We start from the raw sequence: 21449 nt of genomic DNA on the forward strand, positions 1-21449 counted from the left end.
GCTAAATCTGACACAGAGATCTAGGATGTCAAAGTTTGTTGCTCCCCAATTTCAAAAGGTTCTGTGTCCTGAATATTTTCCTTAAAATATACGATTCAGGGATTTAATATGATATTGTAGTCAGGGCAAGTATTTAAATTCATAACTTATTACATATCGACCTTGGCAGAGCAAGGGTGATGAATGTCGACCTGTTAACACTAGTGCAGTGGCTGTCACCTCAATTTTTAGGTATGATGGTGCATCTACAGTAATTACTATGCAGCTTCCATAGGAATGTTCTGCACAATGGACTTAGTTGTGGCATATCAAGCATTCATGTGAAAGCGTATCATGTGTAGTAAATATCCCCGAGCTCTGGTGAACTCCTTGCTTGTATTAGATTTCAATGCCGTAAACTAAAGTATTATAATATTGTACTTTTAAACACATTACATTTATTATTCCCAATGCCAGATGGTACATGTTGGCATAACTCCCCCTATCTGGCTCTGTAGAAGTAAGTGCCTTACAGCCAAAATCAGGTATCAACTCATTTAGTGACTATGTTCACATGTTGCATTTTTGCTGTTTTTTTTATGCAAATTTTAATCTGTGTTATATAATACCAGCAAAAGCTATGAGATTTCACAGATCTCATGCACACATATTGGTTCTTTTTCTGACTGAATTTGGAAACTGCTGTGTTTTTTAAAACTGCAGTATGTCGCTTCTTTCAGTGTTTTTGCAGCATTTTTTTCAGCCGTAGAAAGCTAAAAGTGAGAAAATGCAGAAAAAAAAACACAGCTATTAGTTTTTGCTGCATTTTTGGTGCAAAAACCTAAGGAAGTTGCATCATGTGCTTTTTTTTTGGGGGGGGGGCTCTAAACTTTATCAGCATGCACAAGAGAAAATAAAAACTCAGCATAACTTGCTTTTGGTAAGCAGCTACTTTACTGCCAAGAGAGGAAGTTTTGCCTGCAAAAAAAATGAAGCAAAAACACTACATGTGAAAAAAGTCTACCATGTCCCGATTCCTTTCAACCTGGAAACAAGTGCATCTCCATGCGAGTGTCATTCAGTAAGTGAATATGTTTAAGACGTTTCTTTATGATCAGATTCCTCAAAGTGGGAAGTTTCCTTTTATAGTGATCCTCATAACCCTTTCTAACAAATAAACAAATACAGGTGCTTTTCACAAAATTAGAATATCATCAAAAAGTTAATTTATTTCAGTTCTTCAATACAAAAAGTGAATCTCGTATATTATATAGAGTCATTACAGAGTGATCTATTTCAAGTGTTTATTTCTGTTAATGTTGATGATTATGGCTTACAGCCAATGAAAACCCAAAAGTCATTATCTCAGTAAATTAGAATCCTTTATAACACCAGCTTGAAAAATTATTTTAAAATCCGAAATGTTGGCCTACTGAAATGTATGTTCAGTAAATGCACTCAATACTTGGTCGGGGCTCCTTTTGCATCAATTACTGCATCAATGCGGTGTGGCGGCATGGAGGCGATCAGCCTGTCGCACTGCTGAGGTGTTATGGAAGCCCAGGTTGCTTTGATAGCAGCCTTCAGCTCGTCTGTATTGTTGGGTCTGATGTCTCATCTTCTTCTTGACAATACCCCATAGATTCTCTATGGGGTTAAGGTCAGGCGAGTTTGTTGGCCAGTCAAGCACAGTGACACTGTTGTTTTTAAACCAGGTATTGGTAGTTTTTCCAGTGTGGACAGGTGCCAAATCCTGCTAGAGAGTGAAATTTCCATCTCCAAAAAGCTTGTCAGCAGAGGGAAGCATGAAGTGCTCTAAAATTTCCTGGAAGATGGCTGCGCTGACTTCGGTCTTGATAAAACACACTGGACTTACCCCAGTAGATGATATAGCTTCCACCATCACTGATTGTGGAAACTTCACACTAAACCTCAGACAGCTTGGATTTTGTGCCTCTCCACTCTTCCTCCAGACTCTGGGACCTTGATTTCCAAATGAAATGCAAAATTTACTTTCATCTGAAAACAACACCTAAGACCACAGAGCAATAGTCCAGTTCATTTTCTCCTTGGCCCAGGTAAGATGCTTCTGGCCTTGTCTATTGGTCATGAGTGTCTTGACACAGGGAATACGACTCTTGTAGCCTATGTCCTGGATATGTTTATGTGTAGTGGCTCTTGAACAGTGGCATACATAGAAATCATGAGGGCCCCATAGCAAAAGTATGAATAGGCCCCTCCCCCCAAAAAATAAATAAAATAATCAACAGGTTCTCTCAACTCCAAGCATGCATGTTATAGATATAGGTCAAACATTGTCCAAGAAAGAGATTGCCTTGATTTAGAAGACATATACACAGATACGTGCACATGCAGATATACACACATATTTGAACACTGACATACACAGATATTCACATCATACATGCACACACACACACACACTAGAAATATTATTAATATGTGGATTGGGGAAGCTTGCATCAAGTGTCGCTCGCCTGCCCACAGCCTGTGTGTGTCCTGTCCAGCTCTTCAGACATGTGGTAGTACAGGACCGGCACAGTCACAGAAACGGCCATGTACCATCAGAGTGGCCCACTCGCCGCTCCCCCAGTATTTTAGTGCAGTCACTTCAACACACATGGCGACACGCAGTGCGGCTGTATCTGATAGTAATGACGTGGCCGGGGTGACACACAAGCACAATTAAAAGTGCAGTGTCGCCCCTGCATGTGCAACTACTTCTGGCCGGGCCCAGCATACAATGGTCTCTCTGGCTGGAAAGCTATGTCAGCCAGGAGGTGTGGCGTCCTTATGCAAATCTAGCCAGAAAGTTCAGCCAGAAGCAGTGCAGGACTAGAAAGGAGGAGTTAGGAGGAGCCAGTTACAGAGTGAAGCGGCACAGCACAGCCATTGTGGTCCAACTCCGGCGGGCAGGGAGCCCCATACTGGCAAAATTTTAGGGGCCCCCTTGAGACTCTGCCCAGGTTCCACTCCTCAAGCTGTCCACAGCTCCACCGTTCTGTCTTGGAAAAACTCCACTTCTCCCCAATCACACATTAACAGTTCCCATCACCAGATCACACATATAGCCAGCAGCTTTTGCCAAAAGATTTTTTAAGCCTCCAAAATGACAAGGTAGACTCTTTTGGACATGCTCTACTCTACTCTATCCTATAAGTCATTTGTTAAAATATCCAATACAATTTAGGTATATTTTTATTTATTTTTCAATTTTTAAAATGACTAATAATGTCACATACAAGGGACAAATACCACCGTACTATGACCAGACAGCATATTACCACCACATAGTGACCTATAATACCACATACAAGGAACAAATACCACCACAACATGTCCAAACCACATATTACTACCACAATGACCGACTAATATCACATACAGTACACAGGGACAAATGTCTCCCATCCTGCCACAGTGTCTCCCATTCTGCCACCATGTCTCCCATCCTGCCACCATGTCTCCCATCCTGCCCCAGTATGCTTTCAATAAAATGAAAAAAACTTTCTCCTTACCTGGCCACGCTCCTGCAGCGATGATCCCTCCATGCAGTTAAACGTACGCTTGCCAGCTAATGACAATGACGTCATACGCCGTTGACATGCATACTGACGTCAGCTGCCAGCCTCTGATTGGCTGGCGGCTTTTAACTATTGCTGTGCGGGCCCGCACGGCAATAGAGTTTAACTGAACCTGCGTCTCAGACGCAGGTTCAGTTACTGCACCGGCAGAAGCCTGCCACTGGGGCCCGATGAGCAGTAGAGACAGGGCCAATGCAGGCCCCCTCTGCCCACTGGGCCCCATACGCCAGTCAGGGCAGTAATTCCCTGATGGCGGCCCGGCCAGCGGGCACCCTCTCCCCTCGGGGCCCCATAGCAGTCGCGTGGCCTGCCGCCATGGTGGTACACCACTGCTCTTGAAGCAATAACTCCAACAGCAGTCTACTCCTTGAGAAGTTAACTCAAATTTTTGAATCGTCTTTTCTTAACAATCCTTTCAAGGCTGCGCTTATCCCGATTGCTTTTGCACCTTTTTCTACCACACTTTTTCCTTCCACTCAACTTTTCATTAATATGCTTGGAAACAGCACTCTGTGAACAGCCAGCTTCTTTAGCAATGACCTTTTGTGGCTTATTCTCCTTGTGAAGCATGTCAATGACTGTCTTCTGTACATTTGTCAAGAGAGCATCCTTCCTCATGGTTGTGGAACCTACTGAAACAGACTAAGAGAACTTTTTAAACACTTTGGAAGCCTTTGCAGATGTTTTATGCTATTTATTCTAATTTAGTGAGATAATGACTTTTGGGTTTTCATTGGCTGTAAGCCATAGTAATCATCATTAACAGAAATAAACACTTGAAATAGATCACTCTGTTTGTAGTGACTCTATATTAATATGATTTTCACTTTTTTGTATTGAAGAACTGAAATAAATTAACTTTTTGAGGATATTCCGATTTTGTGAGAAGCACCTGTACATTAGGTTGTCAGTTATCGACACTGGTGCTTAAGAGATTGAATGCCTCAGAGGTATTGGTCTGTAATCACGCATCATCCTCCTGCAACACTCACGCAAAACAGTTTGTAGTCACCTCATCTTCCAATAAAATGGAATTAAAGATAATTAAAAAGTTGTATGTAACATATATATTATATATTTTTACCACATGGTTTAATTTCCCATTTTTCATTGTAAAGTGATAGGTGTCTTTAAAGGGAATTGGTCAGTTGGATAAACTCTCCTAAGCCGTCTACATGGGCATGCTGATCATAGAAAGCTAAATAAAATGATACCTTGATATTTGGGATCTGCTTTCTTATTCCAGAGAAATGCATATTTTTCTTATATGTAAATGAGCTGTTAAGATATGGACTGCACCTAGATTTCCCTGAGAAAAAAAACAGTTTACTTTCCTAAACTACAGGTCTCACACTGGTAACGCCCCCTTTCATTTAAAATAAGCTTTGGAGGCAGATTCTCAGAGAGATCTTTGTTCGGCCCATAAAGCTTAACAGCTCATTTACATGCTGCATTGCAACCTTTCATCAATTTTTCTCTGCTGCTGATGTCCAGGGAGATTAGCTACAATGCCATGGGTTGTAAACTTCTTAATTATGTTGCGCACCATGGACAAAGGAGCATTAAAATCCGTGGAGATGAACTTGTAACCTTGAGAACCTTGTGGCACTTGCTGACCCACGATGCAAAGATTGAGTCAACTTCTCCCCTTTTACTTGGTTTCAGGTGTGATTTGCATATTGCTCATACCTGTTACTTGCCGCAAGTGAGTTTGAATAAGCATCACATGCTTAAAACAAAGTTGCTTACCAACAGTTTTGGAAAGGTGCCAACAATTTTGTCTGGCCCATTTTTGGGGGTTTGTGTGAAATTATGTCCAATTTGCTTTTTTTATCTGCTTCTTTGTGTTGTTCCAATGAAAGCACAAAATGCCAAAATTTGGTTGGCCTGCCATAAAAGGGCTAGTGATCCATTTAAACTGAAGCGTATAAAATCAATTCATTGTGTGTGAGAAAAAAGTGAAAATCTTACCCAAACAATATGTTACAACTTATTTGAAAATCTGTTGAATGATTTTTTGGCTTGTCCTGTGATCTTAGCAGCACTGTGTAAGAGTGGGAAAGTGGAGGAAGAAGAAATAGTAAATGTATGTGTGTAGAGAAGTTGATCATCATTGTGCTGCAGCTCCTTTCAGTTTACAAGAGAAAAGGACAGATTGGCAGAATACATGGGTGAGGTCTTAAAAAAAAGATTCCCATGTACAATATGTTTGTGGAACCGAAGGGCATCCTTTTAAGGCACCTAGCCTAGTCTAGTCTAATCTAGGAAATAAAAAAAACAGGTCCAGCAAGATAAATATTAAAACATGATGGGGTAAATGCTTACCTTGTCAAGTTCATCTTCGATCTGGCAAGCTGCCAACCCAAGCCCCTCAAATTCTTCTTCTTTCACCTTTTTAATAATATCGTAGACCAACTGGTAATCCTGTGCTGTAATACTGGAGAAATTCACATGATGCGGAATAACACTGTGACTGAGATTGCCCGCCTGTAAAAGTCTTACAATCTTCCCCGAGTTCCTACAAAAATAAAGGTACCAAAGCAGAATATTTCACAGGCTGATGTTACATTTTGTGACTAATATATGAAAAATGCCAAATTCTTACTCAGAGATGCAGCCTTCATTCATAATGTTGGCTTTGAATCCTAACACAGCGAACACAACCAAAGTTGCCAAAACTGATGTAAAGAAGTTGATTAATGAGACCAAGACGGCGTCAAAATGGCAATTGTTGTCCCGCTTGTTGTAACTTGAAAAAGCAATAACTCCTCCAAATCCCAATCCCAGAGCAAAGAACACTTGTGTCGCTGCTTCTCTCCAGACCTTGGGCTCTAGCATTATTTCAAGCTGAAATGAGAAAAACACGTTACTAAGAAATTATTGCAGTTGCTTTGCCCTTGAGTTATTTGTGCGTTCCACTTTCTACTTTTCTTTTTTTTAACATTTATTTTTTGGACTTTTTATTTAGCTTTGCAATGTCAAATGGACTATGATAAGAAAATTGATAGGACAATGTATTTGAAGTAACTAAAGCACATTAAGCCATGCGTCAAATATTCATAATTTACATTTCTTTTTATGGGAGAAGTAATTATGCTATGAGACACTAGGTGGCACTATATGCGGGTTTCAAGAATTGTCACTAACACCATCAGCATAAAGCAAAAAAGTTCCTGGTGGGTCGTATGAATAGTTACAATCTGCTATGCATCAGATATTTTCCACAAACATAAAAAATAGAATTCTTAACTATTATTTATGATTTATTATTTACGCTATTTTATATCCATAGATTTTAGCTTATATCAATTGTTTCAAGGAAAAATGCTAGAAAATTGTGTAAACAAGAGAATATATTGTAAAGTGCATAGGAAATTTTAAGGGCTTAATACTAAAGCAACCAGGAGAAACCGTGATATATAACAGGAGAAGTGTGGTGTTATGTTTTTACTTATTCTTAAATACACTATTAGAGCATCCGAGAAGCACAAGGAGATTGTTTCATTTAGGCAGTCGGGGCATTGAGTGACTACAAATAATGATTCTCTTTCCAAACAAACTTTTCAGACCATTTTTGGATAGTGAGATAGCAAAAAAAAGATATTTGCAAGCATAATATAGTGGGAAAAAGTAGAGAAAAAAATCTCCACTCATAGGTTTCCTAAAAGGGAGTACACCACTAGATAAATTACCCACAATATGAGCATGGAAAAAATTCTGGACCAACTGCAGAACAATTAAATACAAAAAGCAGAGCAGCAAAAACAGTCATGAAGTCCATCTGAGTAAATAAATCTATAACAATCTTTATTGATTTCATAAACAACAGACTAAGGGACAGATGGGGCTAAAAGCATAGACCAGCATCCATAGCATACCCTAGGGCAGGTTAAACCACATTTAGTAGTGGAAATATCAGTACACAGGCAATATAATAAATGAGATCCATGTTGTCACAATTCAAGCACATATATGTATACAGTAAGAGGCAATAAATACCTTAGTAAAGTGCAATGGCAGGATCTCCCGTGGTCTACCCGCCCACCCTGACACGCGTTTTGGATGTGATGGATGCTGGTCTCTGTTCATTATGCTTTTAGCCCCATCTGTCCTTAGTCTGTTGTTTATGTGATCAATAAAGATTGTTATAGATTTATTTACTCAGATGGACTTCATGACTGTTTTTGTTGCTCTGCTTTTTGCATTTTTGGATAGTGCTGCCGAGCTTATGACTTTGGCTACATTATAATGGAGATATTTTGGGCAGTATGCTGTCCGTGTTAGTCAGTGTGCAAATGCACAGGAATGACTTTCCACATAGACCGAACATCCGTTTGGATAAAATCGCAACAAACACTAATCTTGTCAGTTTTGCAGACAAGACAGCGTTTCTGTTAATGTCAAGCAGTTTGGGGACATTGTGAAAAAAGAGCCATCAGCTCACAAGTCCGGGTGCACTGAAAAATACTCCAGTAATGGTAAGCATCCAAACAATAGCCGCCACTTACATCTTCAGAAAATAATTGCTTTATTAATCCAGTAGTAGAAAAGACACAAAATTGGTTGAACAAAACAGTACAAAACTATGGAGGTCTGAAAAATGTTTCCTGGAGCGCAACGGTTATTTCTTTTCTGTCTTTTTAATTTTTGTGCTATGTGTTCAACCTTTTTTTGTGCCTTTTCTACTACTGATTAATTAAGTAATTATTTTAAGAAAATATGAGTGCCGGCTATTGTCTGGACTGTTGCTAGTTTGTGGACATTAATGGCGACTGGTGTAGGAACGCCAATGCTCCTCTGAATGTATAGAGTTATTCTCATTTTCTTAAATGGGTAAATATGCAATTTACCACTTAATAAAAATCCTCTCTATTCTAAAGAATGGAGGGATTTAAATTCTTAGAGTTAACTGCTTGCTGTCTAAGATATCGGCCATCTCTGCAGGCTATCAGAGGCGGCCAGTTTCCTAGGCTAGGCATGGACGTTTGCTCTAGAGAATGCAGGCGCTGCTGGATGAGGCCTGCTCTAACCCGATGCTGCAGTGGTAAGGCTGCCTCTGTTTGCAGCATTGGAGAGCACACAGTTCTGAGCATTGATAAGTGGAACAATGAAGACAAACTGGAGCGCACTGACCCCCAGGAAGTAAGACGCCGGGAGGCAGGGGAGAGCTGTGCTCCTGAACAACAATCATTTGACAACTAGTGATAAGCGCAAGTGTTCATTACTCGAGTTTGAATTGGGGACTCAGGTATGAACTGAGTATTGCAGGCTCTCAAGTGAGATGTTTGAGTCTCCATGGCCACATGTTTCGCGGCTGTAATACAGCCACAAAATATGCTTGCTTTTTGGCTTTCTAAGAGTGGACTCAAACATGTCACTTGAGTGCCCGCAATACTCTGTGCATATCTGAGCACCCTTGGCAAACTCAAGTAACGAGCACTTGCGCTCATCACCAGTGACAACCCCTTTAACCATATGGAACAGTATTCTATATTGCATATGTCTGCCATTGACAAGTAGTATACAGTTTTGTGCTTTCCAGTAGTAGACAGAAAATTAGCATGTTTTCTCTCAAGATCTCCTTCTCTACTCCCCCCTCATCTCTTCCCACAACCGCATACAAGACTTCTCCCATGCTTCCCCCATACTCTGGAACTCTCTGCCGCAACACATCAGACTCTCACCAACAACGGAAACCTTCAAGAAGAACCTGAAGACCCACCTGTTCAGACAAGCCTACAGCCTGCAATGATCCTTGGTCTACTGAACCACCGCACAACCAGCTCTACCCTCTCCTAGTGTATCCTCACCCATCCCCGTAGACTGTGAGCCCTCGCGGGCAGGGTCCTCTCTCCTTCTGCACTTGTGTGTCCCTTCTCTTGCACATGTTTATTGTACTTGTCTATATTCCCCTTTTCCCATGTAAAGTGCCATGGAATAAATGGTGCTATATAAATGTATAATAATAATAATAGTGTTTTTGAGTTCAGTTGAAAACAAGATATATCATGGTACACAAGATAAATCTATGCTTAAAGGGATGTTGTTTAAATGTCAAATTGTGAAGTGTAGAATCCATTACACTTACCCCAGCACAGCCTTATACTAAAATAGCTGGAATTGTGTTATGAATCTTGTATTATGTGTTAAGTAATCACAATCTCTGTCTTGTTTTATTAACGAAGGTCATCAAGCCTTTACACACAGTCACTTGTCTCGTGTTTATGATTAATTCAGAACAATTCTTCCTACAACACTTTATTATGTCTCCAGCCAAGGGAATAAATAAGCCAAAAACATTCTAATAAACAAGTAGCGTCATTATACTTTCTCAGCCACAATTTTGGGGAAAACTGTTTTGGGCATGATCTTTAGATAAAACGTTAAAAATTCAGGATTTGCAGCTTATCCACATCACAAAGTACATCCATTTCGACATAAATCTCTAAAGCTTATAGTAGCTAGCATAGATGCAGGGGTGCAACCCGTGCATGCTTCCCTCTCATACCCTCTGCTGTGTGGTGTCTTTCACACACTCCCTGACAAATTAAATGTAGATCACCATTTATCTCATATAGTATGATGGCATATATGCATTTAGTCAAATCTGTTCCATGAAAATATGAAAAAAAAAGTCAAATTAGGGATAAAGATTAGAGATGAGTGAATACTTCAATGTTCGATTCGGATTACGTTCGCCCAATTTGCATTATTATCTGATTAATTAGTCGAATATTCGCTGAACATAATCAAACGCCATTCACGTCAATTGGAGGAAAAAACAAACGCATGCACAATACCTTATAATGGCCCCAAATGCTGCCAAAACACATCAAATGAGGGACAAACACCAAGAAAATGGCCTCAATTTACCCACAGTACAAATTTTAACATGGCACTGCCGCAATCAACCAGGCATGAGGTATCGGGGTCTGGGACAGCATTTACATCTTTCAATGGAACATCACAAGGTGGGTGAGGGATCAGTGTAGGGCCCCTTTCCTGGGAGCCCTGATACCACATGAAACACCTCTACCTGTTTTCATGTTGAGCCACACTCAGGAGGCACAAATATCAGTTTTGTAGACTACCATTGTCAGAAAAATTTAAGTACAGTAACATGGGTAGTTGAGTCCAAGGGGGTGGAGGCCTGACGGTCTCAGAGGCCTACTGCTACAGGCAACAAGGATGAAGGAGACCCAACCAGGAGCGTTCAAATTTCCAAAAATTATTGGCAGACACCACCAAAGTGGCATCAATTTCACCACAGTAGAAATAGTATAATAGGGACTGACAGGTCTTTCACTACATCCAGTACAGCAGATGGACACCCAACCAGGAGTGTTCACATTTCCAAAAATTTTTGCCAGACACCACCAAAATGGCATCAATTTCACCACAATAGAAATAGTCTAATAGGGGCCGACACTTCTTCCACTACATCCAATGCAGCAGATGGAAACCCAACAAGGAGTGTTCACATTTTAAAGAAATGAGGGCCTTACACCACCAACGTGGCATCAATTTCACCACAGTAGAATTAGTATAATAGGGACTGACATTTATTCCACTACATCCAATCCAGCAGATGAACACCCAACCAGGAGGGTTCACATTTAAAGAAATGAGGACCTTACACCACAGAAGTGGCATTAATTTCACCACAGTAGAAATAATATAATAGGGACCGAGAGGTCTTCCACTACACCCAATACCAACGAAAAAAACTGCAGGAGAAATAAGCTCAAAATAGGGTCTTATCCGATGGATATTCAAGATGTATATTTCAGATGGTGCTCACCTGGGGCTGCTTTCATTAAGACATGAAAATACAGACAGATTATCAGCAGCAGCAGACCCACGGGCCAGCAAATGACTGAACCAGGAACGACAAAATAGGAAATATGTGGATATAATCCGCGCTGCTGAATAAAATTGGAATCCAGACATTTAAAATATAGATGATGGTGGTTTATTCTCAATGCATTTCAAAATCCATACAACTTCTTCCTCAGGAGACAACCAAATGTATATATACAGGTCTTTCAATACACCCAATACAGCAAATGCACTCCCAACCAGGAGTGTTCACATTTCCAAAAATTTTTGGCAGATACCACCAAAGTGGCATCAATTTCACCACAGTAGAAATAGTAAAATAGGAACCTACAGGTTTTTCATTACACCCAATACAGCAGAATGACACCCAACCAGGAGTGTTCACATTTTAAAAACTGAGTGCCTGGCACCACTGAAGTGGAATAACTGTCACGAGAATAGAAATAATGTAATTGGGACCGAGACATCTTCGACTACAGCTAACCCAGCAGACCAACCATGACTGTTCACATTTCCACAAATTTATGTTAACATCAGCAGCAGTACCAGAAGCAGCCACAGCAGGCACAAAAGCCACAATACAGATATCACAGAGAGCAGTTATGTTACTTGACATTAATCCATCACACTAATAAATGCAATATCACCTAGTCTGTACAGTCTGTGATTGGGGTGCAAAAGCCCTTGGAGATCCATGACATGTTCATCTTAATGAAAGTTAGGCGGTCTACACTTTCACAGGACAGCCAGCTGTGCTTATCCATCAGGACACCACCAGCAGCGCCGAAGACATGTTCTGAGAAAACGATATCTGCCAGGCTTGATAAAACCTCCAAGGAGTGTGAGGTGAGCTCAGGACACTCATAATTTTTGGAAGACCAAAATGTAAAAGGGTCCAAACCCTCCTTGATGGTATTGATATTCAGTTCTAGATACTCCTGCACCATCCTCTCTACTCAGTCAGCAAGTGTAAGATTTGGACTCTGTTGTGCTAGTGCATGAGTTGGCCTAAAAGAAGTGTCAAAGGACTCACAGAAATTGCTTCATCCACTTCCACCACTGGTGCTGCTGCAGCTAATGTTTTGGCATTGACGAATTGATGTGCCGCAGGTTGGAAGTATACAGCTGTGATGCGAACTGTGTGCTTCACTGCGCTCTTGAGGAAAAGCTCTCTTAAGGTTGTGTAAAAGCATGTTTCGATACTTCAGCATTCGCGGGTACCTTTCTGGGGTGGGAATCATCTGGCAAAATTTGGTTTTGTAACGTAGATCTAACAAAGTGGCAACCCAGTGATCAGCATTATTCCTAATCATAACTAAACAGGGTTCATGTTGCAGATAGTGTAGCAAGAAAGCACTCAAATGTTGGACTCTACCATGAGGTCCAATCCCTTGCTGTGTTGGTGGCTGGGTACAGGGCCGCCATCAGGGCATTACAGCCCTTACTTGTGTATGGGGCCCGGTGAATCGGGGGGGCCCGGCCGCCGGAGCATGCTGGCAGCCCGGGCCGCGCGCTTGGGCCCCCCCGATGATTTGATCAGGCAGCAGGCACTTTTATTTAGAATGCCCCGGGCCGCCTGGCAAAAAGAAAATGGGCAGGCACTGTAGCTTTAAGCTATGGCCCGCCCCAGTGCATTATGGGTCCCGTCCAGCCAGCCTCTCATGACATCACACGCTCTGCTCCACTTCCTCATTTCGGAGCAGAGCGAGCAGCGTGTGCGGTGCCGGTGTGAGTGCCACGTGGGTGGCTGGGAGTGGTGGATGGGCGGCGGACACCAGGAGAGAAGAGGTGGTGGCTGTGGCATGGGCAGCGGACCGTATGTGGAGGCGACAGGCGAGCGAGCAGGTGAGTGCTCTCAGGGCAGGGGGGGCCCAGTGCAACCAGCCATACACACTGCAGCAGTCCCACCACAGCCACAGGGCCCCAGGGCAGGCAGGGCCCAGGGGGGTCCTGAGCAGTAAGCTGGATGGCCTCAGTCCCACCACAGTCACAGGGCCCCAGGGCAGGCAGGGGGGGCCCTGAGCAGCAAGCCGCATGGCCTCAGTCCCACCACAGTCACAGGGCCCCAGGGCAGGCAGGGCCCAGGGGGAGCCCTGAGCAGCAAACCACACGGCCTCAGTCCCACCACAGTCACAGGGCCCCAGAGCAGGCCCTGAGCAGCAAGCCGCACGGCCTCAGTCCCACCACAGTCACAGGGCCCCAGGGCACGCAGGGCCTAGGGGGGGGCCTGAACAGCAAGCCACACGGCCTCAGTCCCACCACAGTCACAGGGCCCCAGGGCAGGCAGGGCCCAGGTAGGGCCCTGAGCAGCAAGCCGCACGGCCTCAGTCCCACCACAGTCACAGGGCCACAGGGCAGGCAGAAGCCAGGGGGGCCCTGCGCAGCCAGCTGCACTGCAGCAGTCCCACCACAGCCACAGGGCCCCCGGGGCATGGGGCAGAATGTGAGACATGGGGGCAGAATGTGAGACACGGGGGCCGAGGGCAGAATGTGAGACATGAGGGCAGAATGTGAGACATGGGGCAGAATGTGAGACACGGGGGCCGAGGGCAGTATGGACATAAGGGCAGAATGTGAGACATGGGGCAGAATGTGAGACATGGGGGCCAAGGGCAGAATGGACATAAGGGCAGAATGTGAGACATGGGGGCAGAATGTGAGACATGGGGGCAGAATGTGAGACATGAGGGGCCGGGGGCAGAATGGACATGGGGGCAGAATGTGACAGTGAGACACAGGAGGGGCAGAATGGAAACGGGGCAGAATGTGACAGACAGTGAGACACAGGAGGGGCAGAATGTGACAGGGAGACACAGGAGGGGGCAGAATGGATATGAGGGATTGAGGGCAGAATATGAGACATGGGGGGCAGAATGTGACAGTGAGACACAGGAGGGGCAGAATGGATACGGTGACAGAATGTGAGACACAGGAGGAGGCAGGATGGGAGACACATGGGGCAGGATGGATACGATGTAGACAGAAGGGGCAGGATCAGGAGATCGCATGGGGGCAGAATGGATACTCATGAGGGCAGGATGAGAGAAAATATGGCTGGAGCCAGGAATGAGACGGGATGGGGGATATTATTACCATAGGGGCTAATTTAGGAATATTATTACTGCAGTGATGTAATTATTTTATTTTTTTGAGGATACTGTTTTAAATGTGGGGAGGTCCTGTTACTGTGCAGAGCGACACTATGTCGCTTTTTTTCTTCATCTGGTGTAGTGTAGAAGTTGGGGAAAAAAATTAAGTAATGTGTTCTGCAAGTGGAGCTCTAGATAACTGTGTTATTTCCTGCAGAGACGAGCCCTGGCTGGAAGACGTGATGGCGTTCTGTGCTGGATGAAAGATGAAAAGTGAAGACAAAGGACTTCACCTAGACAAGTCACTGGTGAGTCAGTGTGTTGCCTGTACACTGACACTATATGCAGAGTGCCTTTGTACAATGTCACCAGTGATCACTGTATAACCTGTGCACTGACACTGAACACTATATACAGAGTTCCTGTGTACAATGTCACCAGTGATCACTGTGTTATCTGTACACTGGCACTACATACAGAGCTCCTATGTATAATGTCACCGGTGATCACTGTATTACCTGTACACAGACACTGCATACTAAGTACAGATCTCCTGTGTATAATGGCACTTATGGTCATAAAATTCTGTCACTGGTGGTAATATGTGGTCTGGGCATTGTGTAGCTGTATTTGTTCCTTGTATGTGCTATTATTCTGTCACTGGTGGTAATGTGTGGTCTGGTCATGGTGTAGCTGTATTTGTTCCTTGTATGTGGTATTATTGGTCACCATGTGGTGGTAATATGGTGTCTGGACATGGTGTGGTGGTATTTGTCCCTTTGGATGTGATATTATTGGCCATTTTAAAAATTGAAAAACAAAATATATATCTAAATTGTGTTGGATATTTTAACAAATGTTTAATAGGTTAGAGTAGCCTAGGGCCTGGCCAAAAGAGTCTACCTTGTCGTGGTGGCAGAATTAAAAAATCTTTTGGCCAAAACATGAGCTGCTGGCTATGTGTGTGATCTGGAGATGGGAACTGTTAATGTGTGATTGGTGAGAAGTGGAGTTTTTCCAAGAGAGAGCGGTGGGACTGTGGACAGTTTGAGGGGTAGAGGGCGGGGCTGGGGTGGAGCCTGGGCGGAGTCTCAAGGGGGCCCCTAAAATTTTGCCAGTATGAGGCCCCGAAAATTTTGCCAGTATGGGGCCCCGAAATTCCTAGTGGCAGCCCTGGCTGGGTAACAATGAGGCTCGTTTCCTCAGTCCCCTCCCGCCAACCACGAATAACAGTGTTAGGAGTGGCGGAAGGCACTAAATAAAAAATATAAATAAAGTGCCTTCGCCACTCGAGGTCCACCATATGGTAGGTGTAGAAACCGCTGCTAGAGGGTAGCAGAGCACTATGGCGGTAATGTGCACAGGGTTCGATATCACCCAGGTGCAACAAGCAGTCTCTGTTGAAGGCACAGAGCTGCTATAACCAATAATGAATAAAGTAACGCTGAGCCTGTTAGCAGCACAGAGACTCAGCGGCACACATGGTAGTTGGTCACCAGAGTAGTTAAATATAAAGGCACTATCTCCGAAGGACCTACCGTAGTTCTGGTGTGCGAAGCGTCGCAACCGCGGACGCACTAATAGGCTGCAACTGCAGCGCGGCGAGGAAGATGTCGCAGAGAGGCACCGCTACAAACGCAGGCGTGGTGACAGGCGCTAGCAGTTGTTGCTGTGGAGCAAGGAGCCCTGGCGCTGGCGCAATTACTGGCTAAAACACATTCCCTCACACATGCGTATTATCAGAGGGTAGGGGTTTCCAATGAGTCATTCACCAGATCATGCATCCATCAACAAACACACAGCAGCAAGTTTGACTATACTAGCGCATGGCGGAACAGCCATGCGCACTTTTTATAGTGAACGGGACCTTCCGGAAGTCTCCAGAACCCTGAGCAGAACCAATGGAATCAGGAGCAGGACCTGAGCACCTGACTCCTGAACTCCAACGGGAGATCATCCCAGGAGCATGCTCAGAGAACGGAATAAAGGACTTAGCCTCCGGAGAGAGTTGCTGCAAAGCAATCTCCTCTGCAATCTCTTTTGCAGTGGACAGAGAGCAGGAGACTGCAGAATTTGAGGGTCTAGATTCCTGCATAGTCAGGGCAGAAATCTGACTCCTAACAAACAGAGAGTGGATGATTATCCTCTTCATCTGACAGTTGCTCAACCATCACCTCATCCTCCTCCATTTGTTCCTCGGATCTTGCACCTTCGATAACAGTTTGGCTATTATCACCAGCCCCCTTCCATCATAGTAATACACCCTCCCTTGACACCCGCCTGTGTGATGACAGTCATGAACTTAGAGAAAATGTTATCCCTTCCGCATCCTTCTCTGCTTCCTCCTCTTCTTCTGGGACCACCATCTCCTCCCGCAGGCTATTCAAAGTCTGCTCCAGGATATAGATGATCGAAATAGTGATTCTGATGATGGCGTTATCAGCATCAACCATCTTAGTAGCCATTTCGAAACTGTGCAGAAGGTTGCAGAGGTCCTTAATCTGTGCCCAATCTGTAAACGTGATATGCGCCACCTCCATACTGCGTTGGCCCAGGCTATACAACATGACATACTGCGTCAGTGCGTATTGCTACTGCCACAGTCACTGAATCATGTGCAGAGTGGAATTCCACCGTGTTGGCACATTGCATATCAACCTGTTAACTGGCATGGAGAAAGACCTCTGTATCGATGCAAGTTGATGACCAGAGGGGTACGAACGCCGTAAATGAGCACACAGCTTAAGTGCTTTCTGGAGAAGCTCACCCAGGCCAGGATAGTGGCTGAGAAAATGCTGTACCACCAGGTTGAGGACGTGAGCCATGCAAGGTATGTGTGTGAGATAGCCTTGCCGTAGGGCCGCCACCAGGTTTGCACCACTATCCCTAGATGCAGATTCAGTGGAGACAGCCATTTATCAAACTCAGCCTGGAGAGCTGTCCACAATACTCGTGCATGGAGCACAATAGAAGCAGTGCACAAAAAGTGCCCTGCTTGCTTTGTCTGTGGACATCAGTAATGGCCCAGAAAAAAAATTCCAGAAGGTAAATTTTACAGCCATACTGTACACTATTTAGCTACACTATCTCACTATCTGACTGATATACAACCGCCTAACTAGCTAGCTAAAATATTGTTGTTAACAGTGCCAACATCAGGAGCAGCCTCTTTACTGTTACAGTGTCAAAATGGCACTAAAGCAAAATGTCCGCTTTTTATATGGAGAGGGACATGTAATTTGAGCAGCCAGTGACACAAGCCATTGTGGGTGCTTCCTGCACCCTGATTGGCTAACCACAATGTGCTCACATAAAGTTAAGAAAAAAAAATGACTGCTGTAATGCAGTGACCCCTGTGACAGCTAGGGGGCACTATGTGGGCTCCCCAGGTCATGCATACAGGCGTTCCCTCTGTGGTGATGCAGAAACAGTGACTAGCAAGGTTGTGAATGGCCGATATATGTCACAGGGATGGATGCTCCCTGAGATGCAACACGGAGTGTTTTATTATTAGTGCATGTGAGCACTAAGATAATGGTTAGTGCGGCTGGGTCCGGGTTGCGGGTAGCTATGAGAGATGGGAGGGCCAGGCTACCCATATGACCTCACCTTTGGGTGAGGGTGCTGGCTGTAACCCTGTTTTCCTTCAGGAGCTGCAGGTATATTCGGGACCTGCCGTGAGGTCATGACCAGGTGACCAGCCATGTGATCCATACCTCTGTGGCGCCCCTGAGGCTCAGTCGCCACAGAGGTACTGCACCTTCTCCTAAGGTGTGGTGCCCCACAATCCAGGTAAGTTGGAGGCTCCTGACCACGCTCCAACACTCGCACCCCACACAATAGAGTAGTTCAGCAAAACCACATTGCGGCTCCTTGCTTAGAGAGAGGCAGAGCACCTTTGGTGGTTCCCTGCTTGGAACACTAGACGTGCTGGGAGGTGGGTGGAGTTTAGAATACATATAAAAGAGCAGAACGGTTCCAGGATTGAGGTTCAGTTGAGTTCAGAGGTTGAGTAGGAGAGAGGAAGCCACTCGGGAGGAGTGGGGATCCCTGGAAGAGGGATGGAGGAAGGAGTGCTGCAGCTGCCTCAGTGATCTGAGCCAGCTGGCACGGGAAAGGAAAGAAGGAGAACGACATTGAACCGAAGCCTGAGCTTCCATAGAAGGGAAAAGACAAGTACGGAACATAGGAGTAAAAGGGAACACAGAGGACGTGGGTTAGAGGAAGAACCCTGCCTAGAAGTTCTAAGCGAAAGGCCGGGGCCCGGTCCCCGAGGTTGTATGGACACTAATGGTTCTTCAGCAGACACCGGTGGAGTAGTGGGCTGTAAATGCACTACTCCCATCTAAGACTTGAGGGCACAACAGCAACACGGCTAGAGAGCCGGGACTCAGGAGTAGAGAGTCCCCGAAGCAGGCTACAGCTGTCTGCCGTGCAAGTAGAGTTCTTGGGAACATCTGTCAGGAGGAACTCCAGTGTAACACAGTACTAGGAGATCTTCACACTTAAAGGCGCTATAGAGGAGATGTTCAGGAAAGGCACATAAGTTGGCGGAGTGTGGAAGGGAGCATTCCATCTTGCCTGGAGGTTGACCGAGTCCCTGACCCGGAGGACATGGCACAGAAGCGGGCACTACAGACTGTGAGTAAAGCTTTGGAACTACATGCCCTGGTGTCCTCCATTCCTTCCTGCGTCCGTCCGCCTAGCACTGCTACATCCCCTGCGCCCAACACTACACCATCTGAGTGTCTCCACATCTACACTGCCCTGGGACAACAGCCCTGCCTGTGGAGGGCTATAACATCATTGCTGCACCACACCATCAGTCCCAGCGGATCTGCATGCAGCGTCAGCTTAACACCTCCCTTGCCGAACACCATAGGTGGCATCACAAACTATTCATTTAACTACATTCCACCATTCAACATCTTCCTATTACTTGGGCGCACAGGGCCACGGTCCGGGTCACCGCCGCTGTGACACGTCCCACTGATACCGGCCCGGTACCGAGTACCCCACTGCCCTGGGTGGGCGACCCACCTCACCTGGAGGTGGGGTTACAGCCTACATAATGAAGGTGTGTTTAGCACATGAGAGAGTGTTGGGAGTCTGGATTGTGCACAGATTTCCATGTGTCCAGATGGGATACTACAGAGTTGTCTGTGACCTGGGAGGTAGAAGGCCTCCTGTGTGTGGCTCCAGGCCAACCCTGCTTGCTGGATATCACACAGCCTGGGGAAGCAGTGCTGGCCTTCCTGAACCAGAGGAACAAGGTCTGTGAGATACCGCCAGAGTGGACGGTCGGACAACCGTGAGTGGCACTGACCCCGGTCAGTAAGAGACTGTACTGTCCTATGGAACTGAGTGTTTAACGGACATTGCCCTGGCCTGTGTGTGAACAGGGTCTGAGGGAGCAAAACCCTGATTTTGGACATTATTATTTTTATGTTGCCGAACCTAAAGGCTGACTACTCTGTGTTTGTGCTGCTGGGGATATGGAGCAATAAACCCAGGAGAACTTTTAAGGAAATTGAGTCTTACTGTATGTTATAGCGCTACCAAGCGGGCATTCCCCAATACACTCAGTGAGCGCTACCTTACACTGCTTACAAGAACGCCGCGCCTCTGAGCTCTGCAAATCCCCTCCCATAATCAAACATATCAAATGCTCATACACCACCATTATCATTGCTAAAGTGCTGAAAATAATTTTGTGGGAACGCAAATATTTTTCCGCACTTTTACCGAATGTTACAGATTTTTACCGCTTTTATAAAATTTTGCTCGAATCCAAATGTGTCATATTTGTGCCGAATTTATGTTTGGCGATTATTTTACAAACAAATTCTCTCATCACTAATAAAGATCTGTTCACATCTGCTTTGTACATTACAGCATTTTTTAACCTAATATGCAAAAAGTTATGGGGCTTGTTGTCCATTACTCGGATAATCACTTCTGAATCACTATGTTTTTCCCCCAGTAAAATAATTACCATTCCAACAGTGTCAGCCCTTACTCTCCTGGGGAACGCGTGACATTATGTCATGCGATCACTGCAACAAATCAGCGCTGACTTCACTCCCCTCTCCTACAAACATAATTGACAGCTCGAGGAAATGGGTGCTGTGGCTGCTTTCTCGCTTCCTCTGGATGTCCTGATTTGTCTGAAGGAGAGAGCAAAGCCAGCGCGGATTGGCCACAGTGATCACATGACATAACAATGTCATGCGATCCCCAGGAGAGCATGGGCTGACACTGCTGGAACAGTGCTGGTATCGGATGTGAGTAAAGGTTTTATTATTTTACTGTGGGAAACAGATTTAAAAGGGGTTAAGTATACCATTTCAAAGAAAACTGAACAAACCATTGCTTGTTTCAGCTTAGGTGTCAAGTTGCTGTTTCTGATAAAAGATATCTTGCTGTATTGTGTTGTATAGGAAAAGCTACCTAGTACCCAATTTGAAAAATATATATATTTTTTTTTGCAATGGAAGTCTTTGGCACACACATGTAACTATATGCTGTACAGTTGTGTGTGTAGATTTTTACAATGTGCATACAGGATATACAAGCCAAACATAGTGTTAATAGAGTCTTACAAAGATAGAACAGCTTTATGAGCAACACTTGCATTCTTAGGTTTGATAATGCTAGTTTAAAGAGAATCTATCACCAGGTTTTCACCAAATATAGTATGGGGCACATATGTAAGCCCTTTGTTACAACATTCTAGAATGTTGTATGTATATCCCAATGTGCTCTGTATAATGCAAAAAAAACCTTTTATTATAGTCACCTATGGGTGGTCTGGTCAGATAGGGGTCAATGGTCATGATCCAGCCCTTCCTCTCTTCCTGCAATCTATGTCCTCCTTCTTGCTTCATGTGCATGACAAATCCTATGTCATCCACACAGTGTCCTCGATCATGTTCCT

At 44.5% G+C, this 21449-nt stretch overlaps 1 protein-coding gene across 2 annotated transcripts in view; it reads right to left on the reverse strand.

The window, feature by feature from the left end:
- Positions 1-21449, reverse strand: part of SLC6A15 (solute carrier family 6 member 15) — a 62272-nt gene that overhangs the window by 12324 nt on the left and 28499 nt on the right. For both annotated transcript variants that reach the window (XM_073556992.1, XM_073556993.1), the window contains exons 7-8: positions 6190-6431; positions 5910-6102 (exon numbers count right to left, since the gene is read on the reverse strand). In XM_073556992.1, coding sequence (XP_073413093.1) covers positions 5910-6102; positions 6190-6431 — 435 coding nt within the window. The remainder of the gene's footprint in view (positions 1-5909; positions 6103-6189; positions 6432-21449) is intronic.

The sequence above is a fragment of the Dendrobates tinctorius genome, unplaced genomic scaffold (genome assembly GCF_039654945.1).
Source record: "Dendrobates tinctorius isolate UK_male_01 unplaced genomic scaffold, ASM3965494v1 ptg000241l, whole genome shotgun sequence".
Classification (NCBI taxonomy): Eukaryota; Metazoa; Chordata; class Amphibia; order Anura; family Dendrobatidae; genus Dendrobates; species Dendrobates tinctorius.